This window comes from Bos indicus x Bos taurus, chromosome 3, assembly GCF_003369695.1.
Source record: "Bos indicus x Bos taurus breed Angus x Brahman F1 hybrid chromosome 3, Bos_hybrid_MaternalHap_v2.0, whole genome shotgun sequence".
Taxonomy (NCBI): Eukaryota; Metazoa; Chordata; class Mammalia; order Artiodactyla; family Bovidae; genus Bos; species Bos indicus x Bos taurus.
The window spans coordinates 65,818,347-65,836,367 of NC_040078.1; the positions used below are offsets into that span (position 1 = coordinate 65,818,347).

An 18,021-nucleotide genomic window follows, 5' to 3' on the forward strand; every position below is an offset into this window, starting at 1 on the left:
TTTAGTTCTTCTTCACTTCTGTCATAAGGGTGGTGTCATCTGCATATTTGTGATTATTGATACACTCCCAGCAATCTTGATTCCAGCTTGTGCTTCCTCCAGCCCAGCGTTTCCCATGATGTACTCTGCAAATTAGTTAAATAAAGAGAATGACAATATACAGCCTTGACGTACTCCTTTTCCTATTTGGAACCAGTCTGTTGTTCCATGTCCAGTTGACCCGCATACAGATTTCTCAGGAGGCAGGTCAGGTGGTCTGGTATTCCCATCTCTTTCAGAATTTTCCACATTTTATTGTGATACATACAGAAGGTAATGGCACCCCACTCCAGTACTCTTACCTGGAAAATCCCATGGACGGAGGAGCCTGTTAGGCTGCAATCCATGGGGTCACTAAGAGTCGGACACGACTGAGCGACTTTACTTTCACTTTTCACTTTCATGCATTGGAGCAGGAAATGGCAACAACTCCAGTGTTCTTGCCTGGAGAATCCCAGGGACGGGGGAGCCTGGTGGGCTGCCGTCTATGGGGTCGCACAGAGTTGGACACGACTGAAATGACTTAGCATAGCATAGCATAACATAGCATACAGTCAAAGGCTTTGGCATAGTCAATAAAACAGAAATAGATGATTTTCTGGAACTCTCTTGCTTTTTCAATGATCCAGCGGACGTTGGCAATTTGATCTCTGGTTCCTCTGCCTTTTCTAAAACCAGCTTGAATGTCTGGAAGTTCACAGTTCACGTATTGTTGAATTCTGGCTTGGAGAATTTTGAGCTTTACTTTTCTAGCATGTGAGATGAGTGCAATTATGTGGTAGTTTGAGCATTCTTTGGCATTGCCTTTCTTTGGGATTGGAATGAAAACTGATCTTTTCCAGTCCTATGGCCACTGCTGAGTTTTCCAAATTTGCTGGCATTTTGAGTGCAAATTTGGCCTTGGAGTACAGAATGAAGCAGGGCCAAGGCTAATAGACTTCTGCCAAGAGAATGCACTGGTCATAGCAAACACCCTCTTCCAACAACGCAAGAGAAGACTCTACACATGGACATCACCCGACAGTCAACACCAAAATCAGATTGATTATATTCTTTGCAGCCAGAGATGGAGAAGCTCTCTACAGTCAGAAAAAACAAAACTGGGAGCTGACTGTGGCTCAGATCATGATCTACTTATTGCCAAATACAGACTTAAATTGAAGAAAGCAGGAAAAACCACTAGACCATTCAGGTATGACCTAAATCAAAACCCTTACGATTATACAGTGGAAGTGAGAAATAGACTTAAGGGACTGATAGAGTACCTGGTGAACTATGGACCGAGGTTCGTGACATTGTACAGGAAATAGGGAGCAAGGCCATCCCCAAGAAAAATAAATGCAAAAAAGCAACATGGCTGCCTGAGGAGGCCTTACAAATAGCTGTGAAAAGAAGGGAAGCAAAAAGCAAAGGAGAAAAGAAAAGATATACCCAATTGACTGCAGAGTTTCAAAGAATAGCAAGGAGAAATAGGAAGCCTTCCTCAATGATCAGTGCAAAGAAATAGAGGAAAACAATAGAATGGGAAAGACTAGGTATCTCTCCATGAAAATTAGAAATACCAAGGGAACATTTCATGCAAAGATGGACACACTAAAGGACAGAAATGGTATGGACCTAACAGAAGCAGAATATATTAAGAAGAGGTGGCAAGAATACACAGAAGAACTGTACAAAAAAGATCTTTACAACCCAGATAATCATGATGGTGTGATCACTCACCTAGAGCCAGACATCCTAGAATGTGAAGGCAAGTGGGCCTTAGGAAGTAGCACTACGAACAAAACTAGTGGAGGTGATGGAATTCCAGTTGAGCTATTTCAAATCCTAAAAGATGATGTTGTGAAAGTGCTGCCCTCAATATGTCTATATATAAGTACATAAATTATTGTGATTTGTGTCATTGTGATTAGTTTTGGGTGTTGCTCCACTAGTTTATTGGGCTTCCATAGTGGCTCAGACGGTAATGAATCTGCCTGCTATGCAGGTGCCTTGGGTTTGATTCCTGGGTCAGGAAGATCACCTGGAGAAGGGAATGGCAACCCATTCCAATATTCGTGCCTGGAGATTTCCTAGGACAGAGGAGCTTGGCGGGCTACAGTCCATGGGATCACAAAGAATCGGACAGGACTGAGTGACTAACACTCCACTAGTTTATTTTGATCTTTTTGGAGTCCAAGGGCCACAGCTTGTTCATCTTTGTGAATACAAAGTAGATTCTTAACATGTTTGTTCAATTAAACAGAACGCATATGAAATATGACAAAGGTGTGGCCAACTGTTAAAAGGTGAAATGACTGGTGTCTGAGACACAAAGATCGGTCAGTTCTTTATATTACTTTAGCGAGGTGTAATTTACATGTGATAAAATGCACAAATTTTAAGAGATGACTTCTGACAAACCCATGCATTTAGGTAACCACCATACCAATCAAAATGCAGAATATTCCCATTATCTCACATTTCCCTCTGTGCCTCCCTGCAGTCAATCCCACACTCCACTCCAACCTCGAGGAACTACTTATCTGCTTTCTGTTTTACAGATCAGCCTCATCTGATAGTTATGTTTAACTTTTACACGAAAACTGTTTCCTTGTTTCAACCTAAATGATCTGAATCTATGTAATCAACTCATATATAATAACATGAAAGGAAAGCTATATATGATGCACCAGGGGTTCAGGAGAGGTGACTGGTGAGCAGAGGGGTAAATTTTAGCTGAAAGTTGAAAAGATGATTTTGTACTTCGTAGACATTTAATTCTTGACACTTGTGTTTTGGGTTTGCTTGGTTTTTACTCATTTTAGACACAAGCCTAACCTGTAGGCAAGATAGAGTACTTTTTATTCTTCACTATGGAACCCTGAGTTCCCCCAAGGTGCAGACTGAAAGCTGGAAATCCAGGCCCTGTCGTTTGGAGCCAAGTTTCCAGTCCACTTCTAGACCCACAGTTCTTTAGGGAAAAGTTTTAGTGAAGGGAGGGGAAAAAAAAAAGGCGTGTCCTGGGAATTGAGGTTGTAGGAAGGCGCCCCTGAGATCTAGGCAGTTCTGGAAGTTCTTTTGGGGGTACGCTCCGCAGATATCTGGGGCGCATTGACTTTGAGGTCTACACCCTGGACTCTGCGCCCGGGGACGGGGCAAAATCCCTCCGCAGACTCCGCGGAGCGCACGGGGTTGGCAGCCCCGCGGCCGGCAGGAGGTCAGGGTAGCGTAGAGGCCAGGTCCGGACATGGCCTGCAGACTCAGCGCTGGACACACGCACTTACACAAAAGAGGCCGGAAAGTGGCGGGAGGAAACGTCCGCGTCACGCGGGCCGTAGCCAGGAGTTTGGCGCGCCCGCCCCGCCGCGTCCCAGGTACTCGGCCCGCCGGTCTCATCGCTCCGCCCGCGCCTCCGACACCGCCACCGCCACCACCGCGGCGCTGCCAATGAGACTCCTCCCGCTTCTAGGTAAGTGCCGGTGCCCAGCGGCCAGGGCTGCCCGGACCAGCACCTGTAGGGAGTATGGTATTTCTAAGATGGTACTCACGGGCCAAGTGCATTTCTCCAAGACTCCTGGGAGAACTGAGAAAGCCCTTCCCAGGATGTTTTTCTCCTTGGCCTTTCAACGCTGGGGTTCGATATTCAGTACCCAGGGCCTAAGTCATCTCTTTGTTCCTGCTGACCAAGTCCCCAAAGTCCCAGACTTTGACCTTTCTTCGGATTGTCCCTCAAAAAATCTGAGAACTTCAAACCATTAACACTTGTGAGAGGTTTCCTGGCCTTGTTTCAAGGGGGACTGCTGGCCCAGACTTTGAGTTTCTTTAAAATCAACATTTTGATGTTACTGTGCAGAAAAATAATAAATCACATCTTTGAAGCCAAATTAATTCTGGTTTAGACACTATATACAGCCCTATGTGAAGCTGGGATTTATAATTGAATGTTTAAGAATCTCTTGTTACCAGATAAGGCCAATTTATCTCGGATGACAGTTTTCAGAATAATGACTTGCATGATTCATAACTGCTCATCTCAAGCAGGCTTGTCTTGAGAAGGACTAGGACAACAATAAAAAAGGAACGTCCTACGCTTTTCCTTATCTTTTCCTAACAGCCCACAAAATACCATTGCCAACTTTGTTTACAAGAACTCTGAAATAAAGGCTTGTACTCTCTTTATGCTGCATGTTGGTGGTGGTGTTTGAATGGCGTCCCGTTTCTGGAAGCTCAGTCTTTGACAAGTACATTGAGTTGGGTTTTTTCCCCCACTAATGGGAGAAAATATAAAATAAACTTTATTATGAAAAAGGCAGAATTTTGAAAGATCTTTAGAACACAGGAAAAAGAAAAAAAAAAAACATTAATTGCATTTGTCCTCCTGGATGATATGATACATTGCTTTTCATTTTAAAATAACACAGATCTGACTTTGAAAAGACCCAGATACTCAGTTCACCTTGATTTCTTTCTGCACAGTCATTCCCAGGGTACGGATATTGTTTTACAGTCATGCAACTACCTTTAAAAGTATCTCACCTCTGGGTGAAAGGTCCAATGATGTTAGAATACTGTTTTCTTTATAAAGCCAGGTTGATTATTATGTTTCAACTTGGTTGAGGTTTACTTGATAAACGTTGAGAATGAAGAAAAGTGTTAATTCCTGCTTGTGTCCTGTTATCTACCTAAATTCTCCTTTAGGAAATTCTCATAAAGTATTTATCTAGATGGGAAAAAAACGAAGCATATTAATGTATATATTGTCAAATTCAACAATGGAAGAAGGTTTTTCTTTTTGAAAAGGTGTATTCTCTACTTTCCTTAGTGGGTTTTTCCACTTTGCTGAATTGTTGCTGCACTCAAAACTGTACCAAGACGCCTTGTCATCCAAATGCAAAATGTGAAATTCGGAATGGACGTGAAGGCTGCTATTGCAACACTGGATATTCAGGAAATGGTGTCACAATTTGTGAAGGTAAACAATGTTTATTACCTCTTCTGTTGTGTATTTTAATATTAAGTTCTGATACGACTGCTTTTTTTCTAATCTAGAAATTAAGTTGTCTTTATACTGCTTGATTTCATGCTATTGGTAAAAAAAAAAAAAAAGAAAAAAAAGCTTAATTAACTAAACAATAAATTTGAACTTCACAGATCAAAATTTATACTTGATTATGGATTTTTGGTGTTTCCATGCATATCTTATTGGATTGGTTAGAAAGTAGTTCCATAAAATGGCATAGAAAAATCTGAATGAACTCTTGGCCAATCCAATAGTTTGGGTAGATTGCCCTTGAACTTAAGCTGGAAAACTAGATTGCAGAGAGTAAAGTCAATACTTTTAGGGAAAAAAGCACAGAGAATTCATGAAGACCAGGCTATATCCATATGTGATACATTTAGAAACCTTCTTAGTACTTGAGTATCTAAATTTGAGAATACCATAAAGAGATTCAAATTTTTTCTCCTGTGTCCTCTAGACATATACCCTGGAGAGAGAGAAAGAGAAAATTTTGAAATATATTCTGTTCTGAAATAGTAGATCTCATTTATGGAACTTTAGGCTAGAGCCCGGAGAAAGAACTCCAGGAAAGTTCCTTTGAGGTTATAATTTAGCCTGTTGGCTTAATGAACAGAACACCACCTGATAATCAAATTTAAGTGATTTCTTATCTGTGGTCTCCATCATTATCATGCCTCTTCTTTCCTCAGTCTTTACTCAATCTTTATTCTCTCTTTCATTTTTAGTAGAATCTAGTTTAACTAGGTCAATAGGGCAAAATTCTCTGTAGAAGAAAGCAAGAAAAAAAAAAGTTCCAACTTAGATAAATTAGTTTTAAAATATAATTAAATAGCAAGTTCAGATTAGAACTTTGTGGTATTATACTCCTTAATGTATTTAAGATAAAATGAACGTCTTCTAATTAAGCCAGCATATTGTACATTGTTAATATTGTGTGTGTTTGCATATAGCATAAACTAGTTGCATCTTATGATTCAATTTGATAGGCTTTTAAAAAGATTAAATGTGCAGTATATAGTAAGGCCAGACCTCATCATAATTAGTTTAATGTTTAAAAAATGTGCAGCAAAGCTACAGTTGCTTAATGGTACATTAGATCAGGCATTTCTACTTGTATATACAGCCAGGATTTGTAATTTACTATTATATAAGCACTACAAAACTCTTTCTGTAAATAATCTTGAATTTTTACTGTGTATTTAATTGAATGGCATTATGGCAAGTTGATAGTTGAGTGACCTTCAAAATATGGCATCAGACATATTAGTGTGTTTTTCCACTAATCATTGCGAATTGTACCAGAGTACTTTATAAGCAGTGTTGCCTTTTTGTTGTTTAGATACTTTTCAACTATCATGATTACCATCATTAACATCAGTAATTTTTCACAATTTGGACCCTCATCAGTCAACCAGTTCATAATCATGTTTTTAATGATTTCTTTTGAAAACACGTCTTCCATTATCCAATGCAGTTGTTTTTTCCTCCTGCAGTTAAGTCAATAGCCAGCTGAAGGGGAGAAAATATTTTCCATTGAAAAATAAAAATATATCAAGACCTTTGGCACTGCACTTCATTTTTAAACAGAACACAGTTTTTAATGGGGATTTTTTCCTTTTAAAATTCTTAAATTCCCTTTTTATTTAAAGAATGGTACATATTCACTTGTGTTGATATTCACTATTTGAGGTTTATAATATCCTCTTAAATTGTTCAATCAGTGATTTTAATCTTTTTCACCTTTTATTAATTCATTGACAGATTTCACACTTTTTTTCAGTAAATACATTTACTCTGATTTTTGGAATTAAAACATTTTTAACTTCTGAATCGTCTAGGTTATATTTTGGGCATGAATAATCTTGTTGCCTTTTTCTCATCTCTAAAGAGTTTCTCATTTTTCCTTATTTTTCTCTAAGATTGTTAGTAGACCACTATGAAATCACTGGACAGAATTTTTGTTACAGAGGATGCCTACATTTTGAGCAATTAAAATTGTTGTTTCTTGGCATTATAAATATCATCTTCATTCCCTGATAGCTCAGTTGGTAAAGACTACGCCTGCAAAGCAGGAGACCCCAGTTTGATTCCTGGGTTGGGAAGATCCACTGGAGAAGGGATAGTCTACCCACTCCAGTATTCTTGGGCTTCCCTTGTGGCTCAGCTGGTAAAGAATCCGCCTGCAATGCTGGAGACCTGGGTTGGGTCCCTGGGTTGGAAAGATCCCCTGGAGAAGGGAAAGGCTACCCACTCCAGTTTTCTGGCCTGGAGAATTCCATGGATTGTATACTCCATGAGATCACAAAGAATCGGACACAACTGATTTTCACTTTCATTATCTTTATAAAATTTGTCTCCCTCAAAGACCTCCCAAATAAATATCATGATAATAACCCAACCTTACTCAATGTATTCTGTTCCAAGAGCTAGTTTTGAGTAAGTTATTTAGACTTTGGATTACACAGTCCCATAGAAACTAGTCTTAATAGTAGTGATTTTGCCTCATTAATTATCTTTTTATTAAATAAGTACTTATTATATTCATCATTATCATTATCACCATCATCATTAGGATAGTTAATATCTACTGTGCACTTAGTACACGATATTAATTAGCATAACACCTTCATCCATTATTATTCCCATTTTATCTACAAGGAAATAGAGTCTTAAGAAATTTAAGTGAAAATCTCAAGTGACACAACAAGTAAGTAGAAGAGCCAAGATTTGAACCCAAGGCTGTCTCATCCCAGTGCCTGTAATATTATTCACTGTGTTTGACCATAAGGCCTCTGCTTATCAGATACTGCTCTGCCCTTGGGTTAAAATTATAAATAGGAAATTGATCTTGATTTCTAGTATATCTGAGGTCAGTCACAGAAGTATATTAATAATTTGACACAATGTTATAAAAGGTATTAGAAGAGGTAAATTTGAAATGTATAATCAACTACAAGGAACTCTGCGAGTGGAGGTGACATTTACACTCAGAATTGAGAATAAATTTGTTTTATTAAGATCAACTTAATAAAGACAGACTTATTAAGGTGAGCTTCCCTGGTGGCTCAGTGATAAAGAATCTGCCTGCAATGTAGGAGACCCAGGTTCGATCCCTGGGTCGGGATGATCTCCCGGAGAAGGATATGGCAACCCATTCCAGTATTCTTGCCTGGAGAATTCCATGGACAGAGGAGCCTGATCGGCTACAGTCCATAGGGTCACAAGGAGTAGAACATGACTGAGCAACTAACACACACATTAAGATCAACAAAGTGACAAAGAGAAGTCAGGCAAAAGGAATCAGCGGTACCAAAGGCCTAGAAGTTGAACATGTGTTTTGTTTGCTTGTTTGTTTGTTTTAAGGACCTCCAGTTATTTCATGCTGACTATATATCACAATATATATTAGTTGAGGGATCAGTGGAAATTAAGTCAAGATGTCAAAGGTATGGACTTTGTTCTGTTAACCAAAAAAGAACCACTGGTAGATATTAAGTAGCTGAATTACAATAATAAGACTGTTGATATTAGAAAGATGACTCCCTTAGGTAAAGTAAGAATGGATTAGTGAGGGTCAACCCACAAAAGGCCATTTACCCAACCTGTAAAACCAATAATACTTTATTTGTACAGTTCATTGTAGTTTATACTGCTTCTACCCAGTTTATCTTTAATTCTTATATCAAGCTTTTGAAATATAAACTACAGATGCTGTCTTTACTGACAAACACCAATATAACTGGTTATAGCTATTAATAGCTTCTGTTGAGCTCCATGCTACAGCCTTTACATATGCGAGAAGTAGGACTCTGAAAGCTTAAGTGAGTTTTCCAGGATCCCAAGGCTAATGTGGTAAACCTAGAACTCAAACCCTGAAATCTCAGCCTTCTCTAGATTACCAGAAATGTCAGTGTATTACCAGTCACCTGACATAATCCAGGCAGTACAGATTTTTAAATCAAATTGTTAGAACAGTATAATTTTAACCAGAGTTTATTTATTACCACTTTATTGAAGTATTAATGATAATTTATTTACACACGTATCTTTATGCTGACATGTAAGTACATTTTAAGATAGGAGGTGAAAAAGATTGTGTAGAAATTTTGGGGTATGTTTAAAGGCTATTGAAATTTTTGATATTTAACTCTAAAATGTAGGTGATTTTAATTCTCTAAATATATATTATTATTACTCTTCCTTATGGTTCTCAGTACATTTTTGGTTACCTTCTAGTGCACAGTAGTTTACAAATATAGGAAGTTAAAGATCCCTCCTATCCCAGGTAGTGATGCTATAAAAGGGAAGAAGGTAGGGAATGGCTGAAATAATCTTTGGGTACACCTAAAACACTATTGCTTGAGTTGGAATAAACTGAGTTGTGAGAAGGAAGAAGCAGGAGCAAGGTGGAGGATGCAGTTCAGTGCATGTTTGGGTGAGAGGATGGGGTTGGGGTAAGAAAATAGTCTCTACTCTCGTATCAGCTTACTAAGTGGGGCAATATTTTTGGAAGTTTCGTGTAGTCAGAATGGGTAGGAGGAAAACACTTGCCCCAGCTAGGAAGAGGAAGGGTCAGGAAGGATGTAATTGACTGCTTGTATGCATGTATAAAACTTTTTCACAGCTCGAGACATGCTATTATGAACCACATCACAGGCACTTTACAGAAAATAATGAAGTCTTGGTGCCCCACTCAAGGAGACACACTGTATGATTAAAAAGTAGTTTTTCATTATTATCTAATAACCATATGTATGCTTGTAAAATTCAACTGGAAGAATATCATAATAAACTAGAGAGCAGTATCAGGCTGGTAAAGGTAGAGAGAGCAGTGTGACAATAGCTATCTAAGAGCAGAATGTGGGAGAAATATTAATTAAAATAGTCCACTAACATGAATCTGCCCAGGATAAAATAGAAGTGCTGAGAACATATAATTGCTTCCATAACAATTTTTTTTTTCAGTAATAAAGAGGAAACTCATCAAAATAGGCAAAGCAACAGTCATCAAAACAGATACAAAGCATGCAAAATGTATGTCGTGCACATGCACATCGGTTAACACAATTAGGTATACTCTAAACTATGTCCTACAAATAATAACAGTAGTTATAAATATTTAATGAAGTAATAATGTGTGTAATAGAAATGTGACTAGAAAAATAACTCTTCTTTGCTCACATCTCAATGATATTTCATATTTAATAATGATACATGCACATAGTCGTGGCTCTATGATGTGTATATATATATACATATATATCTTTTGTCTTTTATGAGGTATAATTATATTCTGCATGTAAGCAATTTTTAAGAACAAATATGCTGAACAAGCTAATGGGTGTCATTCATTTCTCACCCAAGTAAATATCATTGTAAGATGGTTCATTTATGAAAATGATGCTATCGGTGCTCAAAACTGTTCTCGGACTTCTATTTATAATTTATATGTATGACGTCAATTGAATTTAAATTATTCAATTATATATTTATTTTTTTCCTATCCTCAATGGCAGTGAGATTTTGAGAGGGAATGAGATTTTTGAGAGGGATTTTGAGGCAGTGAGATTTTGTTTAATTTCCAGAAACAGCTAAGAGAAACTTTAGCCAAATCTGATGGGTAAAGTAAAAGATTAGTTGCCAAAATGGTGTTAAGAAAATGGTGTGTGGTTATAAATTAATATGAGGTGAAATATTTTTCATGAGTAGCATGGAATGAAGACTTTCTTAATTTTGAAATATTTTGATATTGCATGTAATAATTGCAAGATCACTGTGAATAAATATACTGACATTCAAGTTTTAATTTTCATTAGGATGCTTATGTTCTGTTATTTGTTTAAATATAGATATATAATATTCATGCATTCAATTCATAAACATTATCTGTTCTTCACGAATATAATTCCAAAGGGCATTGTTAATATCTCTAGTTCTAAATGTAACAAAGATAAGCCTAATACATTGATGAACCAGATTCTGTATCAACTTATTTAAAAATGTTTTCACTGATACAAATACTTTATAAAATAAACATTACAATGTAGGACAAAATGTTATAAAATGTGTCAGTGCATTTTTGGGGAAACAGAGCAAGCATTTTCATATATGATAAAGCATCATTATTACCTTTAAAATGACTGAGAAAAAGAAAAATGATTTACTCATTCCAGCAGTTAGAATATTCATTTTGTCCCTGTCATTTTTGAAACTTGTTATGGTTTTGAATGTTTAAAAATCACTACCCTTAATAATTTAATATACCAACATTCTATTTCTCTTACCAAAAAAGATGGTCTGTCAGTTTAGTTTTGCCATGATGAGGCAAATTAAAAAGTCTGGCTACCTAAGTGAGTATTTATTAAGTCAGTTTGGAACAAAAACAAAGAAAATTAATCTTTAAAATATACCCATATTTGCCTTCTGTGGAGATACAAACCCAGAAGGTACAGTGGATCAAAACTGCCTGGATTAGTTTCCACGAGAGAAGTGATTTTTCACAGCAGATTCTGAATCTTGTCTTTTTTGTCTTAAGGCTGCAAATGGGTATCTTTTGAATATTTGATTTTCATTTCTCATCTGGCATAATCAGCACTTCTGGTAGTTCATCTGCAACTTTTCTTATCCTTTTATTTTTATTACTTGGTAGCTCAGTCGGTAAAGAATCTGGCCTGCAGTGCAGGTGACCCGTGTTCAATTCCTGGGTCAGGAAGATCCCCTGGAGATGGAAATGGCAGGCTACATACAGTCCATGGGGTCACCAGGGTCAGACACTACTTAGTGACAAAACCACCACCACCATCACCTTTTGTGATATTAGAGCTTCAGTTCAGTTCAGTTCAGTCGCTCAGTCGTGTCCGACTCTTTGCGACCCCATGAATCGCAGCACACCAGGCCTCCCTGTCCATCACCAACTCCCGGAGTTCACTCAGACTCACGTCCATTGAGTCAGTGATGCCATCCAGCCATCTCATCCTCTGTTGTCCCCTTCTCCTCCTGCGCCCAATCCCTCCCAGCATCAGAGTCTTTTCCAATGAGTCAACTCTGCATAAGGTGGCCAAAGTACTGGAGTTTCAGCCTTAGCATCATTCCTTCCAAAGAAATCCCAGGGCTGATCTCCTTCAGAATGGACTGGTTGTATCTCCTTGCAGTCCAAGGGACTCTCAAGAGTCTTCTCCAACACCACAGTTCAAAAGCATCAATTCTTTGGCACTCAGCTTTCTTCACAGTCCAACTCTCACATCCATACATGACCACAGGAAAAACCATAGCCTTGACTAGACGGACCTTTGTTGGCAAAGTAATGTCTCTGCTTTTGAATATGCTATCTAGGTTGGTCATAACTTTTCTTCCAAGGAGTAAGTGTCTTTTAATTTCATGGCTGCAGTCACCATCTACAGTGATTTTGGAGCCCAAAATAATAAAGTCTGACACTGTTTCCACTGTTTCCCCATCTATTTCCCATGAAGTGATGGGACCAGATGCCATGATCTTCGTTTTCTGAATGTTGAGTTTTAAGCCAACTTTTCACTCTCCTCTTTCACCTTCATCAAGAGGCTTTTTAGTTTAGGAGTAGAGAATTTAGTAGCAGCCAGTGCCAGCATTTTCTTTCATTTTTTCCTTTATCTTTCTCTGTTTTTCCCCTCTTTGTCCCCCTTCTCTACTTTCCTTCTTTCCTTTTCTCCAGTCTTTGGAAGGAGGTGCCTTATGATTTTTGTCATTGTTCAGTCACCCAGTCATGTCCAACTCTTTGTGATCCCTTGGACTGCAGTACGCCAGGCCTCCCTGTCCCTCACCATTTCCCAAAGTTTGCACAAGGTCATGTCCATTGCTTTGGTGAGGCCATGTCATCCTTCGGCGCCCTCTTCTCCTTCTACCCTCAATCTTTCCAAGCATCAGGCACTTTTCCAGTGAGTCAGCTGTTCATATCAGATGACCAAAATACTGGAGTTTCAGCTTCAGCATCAGTCATTCCACTGAGTATTCAGAGTTGATCTCCCTTAAGATTGACTGGTTTAATCTCCTTGCTGTACAAGGGACTCTCAGGAGTCTTCTCCAGCACCACAGTTCGAAGGTATCAATTCTTTGGTGCTCCATCTTCTTTATGGTCCAGTTCACACACCTGTACGTGACCATTAGGAAGACCATAACCTTGACTATACAAACCTTTGTCAGCAGAAGAACGTCTCTGCTTTTCAACACACTGTCTAGGTTTGTCATTGCTTTCTAGAGAAGAAGCAAACGTCTTCTTATTTCATGGCTGCAGTCACCATCTGCAGTGATTTTAGAGACCAAAGAAGAGGAAATCTGTTACTGCTTCCACCTTTGCTCCTTCTATTTGCCATGCAGTAATGGGGCCGGGTGCCATGATCTTCAGTTTTTTAATATTCACTTTTAAGCCAGTTTTTTGACTGTCCTCCTTCACACTCATCAAAAGGCTCTTTAGTTTCTCTGCTTCCTACCATTAGAGTGGTATCATCTGCATATCTGAGGTTGTTGATGTTTCTCCCGCCTATCTTGATTCCAGCCTGTAACTCATCTAGTCTGGCATTTCTCATGATGCACTCAGTGTATAGATTAAACAAACAGGGTGACAGCAGACAGCCCTGAAGTACTCCTTTCTTGATCTTGAACTAGTCATTTGTTCCATACACAGTTCCAACTGTTGCTTCTTGACCTGCATACAGGTTTCTCAGAAGAAAGGTAAGATGGTCTGGTATTCCCATCTCTTTAAGAGCTTTCCACAGTTTATTATGATCCACACAGTCAAAGGCTTCGGCATAATCGATGAAACAGGTAGATGTTTTTTTGGAATTCCCTAGCTCAATATGATCCACTAAATGCTGGCAGTTTGATCTCTGGTATGGCTTTTAAGTAATATTTAAAGAATATTTGAAGATTTAGAAATCTATGTCTCAATAATGTTACATCCACATTTTCTTTCATATGTAAAATACTACTAAAAATTTTTGAGGAAGTAAATTTTTTGTAAAACAAATGTATTTTTATACACTCCAAAGGAATTTCTTAGGAAATGAATAATAATGCAAAATTGAAAATGTATGAACTCTAATGTGCTTCTAGATAGCTGTGTAACAAGTTTTTTTTTAAATGTGCCTATTTCCTTGTGACTTCTTGTACTAAATGGAAAATGTAGCCTATTAAAAAATGATGGTCTAAATTAACCCAAGGCTTAAATTTCAGGATGCATGCTTTCTGTGAACTTCATCCAAATAAACAAAACACCTTTGCCAATTTCAGAAATTCTTTTCCTTGTAACTAGAAGTATGACCTCTTTCATCTGTTGTCAAGTAAGGTTACACAATACAGAAAACAACTCGAGCACAATAATTAGGTAGAATGTCCTCAAAACATCCAGTCTATAAGATTACAAATTCTTTTACCATGTAAAAAGAGAAAAATAAAGGAATAAACCACTATAAAAACTTTAAGCTAATATTTTATTTTTAAAAAGAGAAGGAAAAAAGGACTTGTGTCATTTGAGTTTTGCTGATCAACTCCACAGTTTTAAATCTGAAAAGTTCTCTAGTCTAATTTGACAGTGTCATTTTTCAGGAATCATTTTTCTAAGTCATCCTGTTTTCATGTTTATCTCATAGGACAATTATAAGAATGAATGAGATACAAACTAAGAAGTAATCTGAGACCTTGAAGAAGAGTTTAACATAGATATCTGATTTTGGATTTTCCCAACCAATTTATAATGAAATATGAAAATGTTTCTTCATATAGAAGACTCATTTGTTTTTAATTACTTTTTAATCAGTATTAGCTAGATGGATTCATTGCATATTTAGAATCAGAAAAGTAATATCAGATAACTAATGGCAAGAGAATTAAACAGAAATAGTAAAAATCAACATAGAACTTCTGAGTTTGAATATTAGTAATCAAAAAGACTTATTCAAATTTCTATGTTGAATCAATCCTAGATAATACTTACTGAGTTAACATTATAAAAGTATTGACTTTTTTTCCCAAGTGAAGACTATCATTTTCTTTTTTCTTACTGCAGGTCAAAATGTTGATTCTTCATATATATATATATATATATATATATATATATATATATATACATATATATATACACACACACACACACACACACACACACACACACACACTGACTTACTGACTTCCTAGGTGGCTCAGCCATAATATGTCCACGTTCCAATTCAGGAGACACAGGAGACTGAGTTCAGTCCCTGGGTTGAGAAGATCCTCTGGAGGAGTAAATGGCAACGCACTCCAGTATTCTTGCCTGGAGAATCCCATGGACAGAGGAGCATGGCAGGCTACATTTCATAGGGTCATAAAGAGTCAGATACTCGGTGAGCAACTGAGCATGTGCACACATGCACACACACATACACACACATGCTCTTATAATATGTGCTACTGATGATAAAGCATCAACAGCAATAAAATTAGATCAGTTGTCATTTTTTGCATGCTAAGTGAACAAGGCAGTTCTACCATCTTATAGTTTCTGTTCAGTTATATCTTTAGGAAATGCTAGGAAATTTAAGGTGGCTCAGACAATGAAGAATCCACATGCAACGAAGGAGACCTGGGTTTGATACCTGGGTTAAGAAGATATCTTTGAGAAGGGCACAGTAACCCACTCCAGTATTCTTGCCTCCATGGACAGAGGAGCCTGATGGGCCATAGTCCATGGGGTCACAAAGAGTCAGACACAACTGAGTGACTGAGCACCGCAGAAGAAATTTAAAGGGCTTTGCAGGTGGTGCTAGTGGTAAAGAAACTGTCTGCCAGTGCAGGAGACATAAGAGATAGGAGTTTGATACCTGGTTTGGGAAGATCCCCTGGAGGGGGAAACAGCAACCCACTCCGGAATTCTTGCCTGGAGAATCCCATGGACATAGGAGCCTGGCAGACTACTGTCCATAGGGTCACAAAGAGTTGGACATGACTGGAGCAACTTAGTACACATACACACAGGAAATTTAAATTAAGTGAAAATTGTACTCTAGATGTGGGATTTTCATATATTGCAAACCTTTTTTGCTTTTCAAGAAAATATTAGTATAAAAAACAAAGAAATTTGGAGTTAGCACCTTTAACATCACAAAGTGACTCACTGAGTCTCAATTTTTTTGTTTTGTTTGTTATAGTTCCCTATTTGTCAGTATTTTTAAATTGCCAATTTCATTTTGCAAAATTGATAATATTTCTTTTGTTCTTGGAATGCCAATTTTCTACAGTCCCAGTTTTAATAAGGCACCAGCATACATTATAGCCAAATCCCAGTCATTTGGAAGCAAATTAACCAGATTATCCATTTTCCCATTATTTCTCTTCTTCCTTATTTGGTCTCTTTAGTGCTTAAATAAGTAACTTCAGATTTACAGCTTATTCACAAAAAGCGTAATAATACTGATGTTAATTTGAGTGCTTTCTCTGAGCTACCTTCTATTCTAAGCACTTTACATGAATTTATAAATTTAATCTTCATAACAACTCTGAAATAAAAGCTCATATTATCCTCAATTTATAGATTAAGTAATTTTCCCAGAGGAAACACATTCAAACAGTCGCCTCTTATGGTCCTCAAACTACTATGTGAGGTAAATCTGCAAATAATGAAATTGAATCTCATTAATAAAAAATGAATTATTGTGGTTCTTCCCCTCCCACCTTGATTCTGCTTTTTTTTTTTCCACTACATTATCAAAACAACTGATAATTAAAAAAAAAAATGTGTGGGGTATATATTTATGACACTTTAGGAATAAGTGCAGAGAAGTTAAAACTATTTACAGGCTTTAATGCTGCTGCTGCCGCTCCTGCCAAGTCGCTTCAGTCATGTCCGATTCCGTGTGACTCCATAGACAGTAGCCCACCAGACTCCCCCGTCCCTGCGATTCTCCAGGCAAGAACACTGGAGTGGGTTGCCATTTCCTTCTCCAATGCATGCAAGTGAAAAGTGAAAGTGAAGTCGCTCAGTCGTGTCCAACCCCTCAGGACCCCATGGACTGCAGCCCACCAGGCTCCTCCGTCCATGGGATTTTCCAAGCAAGAGTACTAATATTTTGATGAAATTCATAGACCAGGAACAGTTATTTTACTCCGGTTTATCTATGTCTAAGCCCAGTGAATTGACAATAAAATCAGTGAAATCAGAGAGGATTCATGAGAAGTCTACAAATTAAGAGCAAACTTTCTCAAAGCAGAATCTTGTGCTACAAGTGGGACAGTTCACTGTACACAGAGCAGGCTTCAGTGAAGATGGTGTCTTTTCCCTGTGGTGGTCATATTCTTTCTCTTGCTCAGAAAGGGAGTAGAAACTTGTTGACATTGTTTTCCTTAAGGCTATGCAGATTGATCTCTTTCCCACTCGTGTTTGCTCCCAAATGAAGCCAAGAAAATACTCTCAAAGAAAACTTTGTCATCTGCCTGCCATCACTGAGGCTGAAAATTAATGCAATCTTTCTGCCCATTCCCCACCTGTGCTAACTGGAATAATGCTGGAAACGTCCTATGGCACACCCACATATACAGGAAACTCAGAACTCTTGTGCTAAAGAATTTGTAATTGTCTGGCAGACAAAATGTAGGCCAAAATACCTGTGATAATCAACATTGTTCTTTAGTTATAAACATGACGGTCATTTAAGGATAACCAATCATTGGAGAAAAGCCAAAAATACAAACACAAAGATGAATAAACAGAACATCTGGCCTAAGAAAGATACTTTCTAAGAGAGGAATGAGGTTGAAGAAAAAATTCCAGTTGATACCCTCAAAGAGATTCTTAGAAAGTTTACATCCAAACAAACCAAATAAGATATGCTTCTGTGTATGAAAAAGCTATCATACCACACAATATATTTTCTTCCTTAGTGTATTCTGTAACCTTTGTGCTACTCAGTTCCTTGTGCTTTGTTTTTTCCTTTTATTCATCTCCTTTTGTAGCAATCCCTCAAGACAATAAGCTG

General features: G+C 37.8%; 1 protein-coding gene across 4 annotated transcripts in view; it reads left to right on the forward strand.

Annotated features, from left to right (window-relative positions):
- Positions 1-3,073: 3,073 nt before the first annotated feature.
- The window catches only part of ADGRL4 (adhesion G protein-coupled receptor L4), a 141,362-nt gene continuing 126,414 nt past the window's right edge, over positions 3,074-18,021 (forward strand). The window contains exons 1-2 of one of the 4 annotated variants that reach the window (XM_027536793.1): positions 3,074-3,490; positions 4,844-4,993. In XM_027536793.1, the coding sequence (XP_027392594.1) occupies positions 3,469-3,490; positions 4,844-4,993 (172 nt within the window). In that variant the 5' untranslated portion in view covers positions 3,074-3,468. Of the gene's footprint in view, positions 3,491-4,843; positions 4,994-18,021 lie in introns of those variants that run through there. The other 3 variants (XM_027536792.1, XM_027536791.1, XM_027536794.1) reach the window with 3 other exon arrangements.